The sequence below is a fragment of the Orycteropus afer genome, unplaced genomic scaffold, assembly GCF_000298275.1.
Source record: "Orycteropus afer afer isolate SDZICR_OR568_19922 unplaced genomic scaffold, OryAfe1.0 scaffold00415, whole genome shotgun sequence".
Lineage (NCBI taxonomy): Eukaryota > Metazoa > Chordata > Mammalia > Tubulidentata > Orycteropodidae > Orycteropus > Orycteropus afer.
In genome coordinates, this window is record NW_006922002.1 from 722,783 (window position 1) to 725,524 (window position 2,742).

At 40.4% G+C, this 2,742-nt stretch overlaps 1 protein-coding gene across 1 annotated transcript in view; it reads left to right on the forward strand.

Moving 5' to 3' along the window:
• Positions 1-2,742, forward strand: part of ARHGAP10 (Rho GTPase activating protein 10) — a 483,946-nt gene that overhangs the window by 119,875 nt on the left and 361,329 nt on the right. The window contains exon 5 of the mRNA XM_007953807.1: positions 638-664. Within this exon, the coding sequence (XP_007951998.1) occupies positions 638-664 (27 nt within the window). The remainder of the gene's footprint in view (positions 1-637; positions 665-2,742) is intronic.

The window sequence follows — 2,742 nt, forward strand, 5'->3', positions numbered from 1 at the left end:
GACTCATAGCGACCCCTCCTTGGGTTTCCAAGGCAGTGTCACTACGGAAGTAGATTGCCCAACCTTCCTTCCGAGGAGTGGCTGGTGGGTTGAACTGCCACCCTTCTGGTTAGCAGTCACTCTACCAGAGCTCCTCAGAGTTCTGCTACTAAGTTAAAAAGCTTCTGGTGACCAGAGTCTTCTTTTATTCTTAGTTTCACCATTTCCTAGCTATAGTCCAGAATCCTATCTTAAGTCTGGCTGGAAAATGATGGGCCTTGGCCCCCTAGTGTCATCCTATGGGAGTTTTCTTGTGTCCACTTTCTATTTCATTTATGGTAACTCTTGGAAGTTGAAATACTGACTATTCCTTTGACACTTTGGTTTCTGAAACAAGTGTTTTTTTTTTTTTTTAAAGGTGCTGTTGAGTCAGCTCCGACTCATGGCATCCCCATGTGTGTCAGAGTAGAGCTGTGCTCCATAGGATCTTCAACCATAGATTTTTCAGAAGGTGATCTGTAGGCCTTTCTTCTGAGTCACCACTGGTGGATTCAGACCCCACAACTTTTGAGTTAGCAGCTGAGGGCATTAATTGTTTGCCACACCCAAGGATTCTAAAACAATTGTAGAGCAAGTTTAATGGGTTACTACTCACTAGGAAGTTTAGTTTACTAGGGAATGTGGTTTGTACAGTTGTTGAACTTGCAACCCCATGTGTTAATCTGTCTTGCAGGCATGGCCACCATTGAAACACAGTGTGACCTCTCTGTGCCTTACTGTGGTTGTCTTTAAAATATAGCTTTAAAATGCTTACCTCATTGGGTGTGGTAAGGATTAAATGAACTAGTGCATGCATAGCACTTCAACAGTGACTTACACATATAAAAAAAACCCTAATGTTGTTGAGTTCATTCCCACTCATAGCAACCCTATAGGAAGAGTACAACTGCCCTGTAGGGTTTCCAAGGCTGTAAATCTTTACAAAAGCAGACTGCCACATCTTTCTCCCAAGGAGCGGCTTGTGGGTTCTAAGTCTCATCCTTTGAGTTCGCATCTGAGTGCTTTAATCATTGTGCCACCAGGGCTTCTGAATGCCACTTGTTATTTTTGTTGTCAGGTTCCCTCTGGTCAGTTCCAACTCATAAAGACTTTATGTACAAAAGGATGAAACACTGCCTGGACCTGCACTGTCCTCACAATCATTGCCATGTTTGAGTCTCTTATTGCAGTCACTCTGTCAGTCCATCTTGCGGAGGGTCCTTCTCTTTGTTGTTGACCTTCTACTTTACCAAGCATGATGTCCTTCTCCAGGGATTGGTCCCACCTGATAACATGTCCAAAGTATGTGAGACGAAGTCTTGACATCCTCTCTTCTAAGGAGCATTCTCAGTGTGCTTTTTCTAAGATAGATTTATTCATTCTTTTGGCATTCCATGGTATTCATTATTCATCACCAAGACTATATAATTCAGAGATACCAGTTTTTCTTTGGTCTTCCTTATTCATTGCCTAGCTTTCATATGCATATGAGGCAATTGAAAATACCATGGCTTAGGTCAGGTCCACTTTAAAGTGATGCTGCTTTTTAACACTTTAAGGAGGTCTTTTGCAGATTTTCCCAATGCAATACGTCATTTGATTCTTTGACTGCTGCTTCAGTAGGTGTTGATGGTGGATCCAAGTAAAATGAAATCCTGAGAACTACAGTCTTTTCTTCATTTAACATGATTTGTTGGTCCACTTGTGCGAATTTTTGTTTTCTTTATGTTAAGATGTAGTCCATACTGAAGGCTGTAGCCTTTGATCTTCATCAGTAAGTGATTCAAGTCCCCTTTCCTTTCAGCAAGCAAGGTTGTACCATCTGCATGTTGCAAGTTGTTAATGAGTCCTCCTCCAATCATAATGCCACATTCTTCTTCATAGAGTCCAGATTCTTGGATTATTTTCTTAGCATACAGATTGAATAAGTATGGTGAAAAGATAAAATGCTGATGCACACCTTTTCTGATTTTAAACCATGCAGTATCACCTTGTTCTGTTTAAATGACTGCATCTTGTTCTATGTGCAGGTTCCTCATGACCACAACTAAGTGTTTCGGAGTTCCCATTCTTTGCAGTGTTTTCCATAATTTATTATGATCTGCACAGTTGAATGGCTTTGCATTGTCAACAAAACACAAGTAAACATCTTCGGTATTCTGTGCTTTCAGTGAAGATCCATCTGTTATCAGTAGTGATATCCCTCATTCCAAGTTCTTTTCTGAACACATCTTGAATTTCTGACAGTTTCTTGTCTATGTACTGGTGCAACCATTTTCGAGTTATCTTCAGCAACATGTTACGTGCATGTGATACTAATGATATTGTTTGATGATTTTTGCATTCTGTTGGATCACCTTATTTTGGAATGGGCACAGATAGATATCTCTTTCAGTCAATTGGCCAGGTAGCTGACTTCCAAATTTGCTGACATAGATGAGTGAGCTTTTCAAGTGTTGCATCTGTTTGTTGGAATATCTCAAAGGGTATTCTGTAAATTTCTGAAGTCTTGTTTGTTGCCAGTTTCTTCACTCCAGTGTGGACTTCTTTCAGTACCATTGGCTCTTGATCGTATGCTACCTCCTAAAACGGTTGAATGTCCACCAGTTATTTTTGCTCCATCTTCTTTGGGTGCTTCCTGTGATGTTCAGGAGTTTGCCCATAGAATCATTATTGCAACTCAAGGCTTGAATTGTTTCTTCAGTTTTTTTAAGCTTGAGAAAT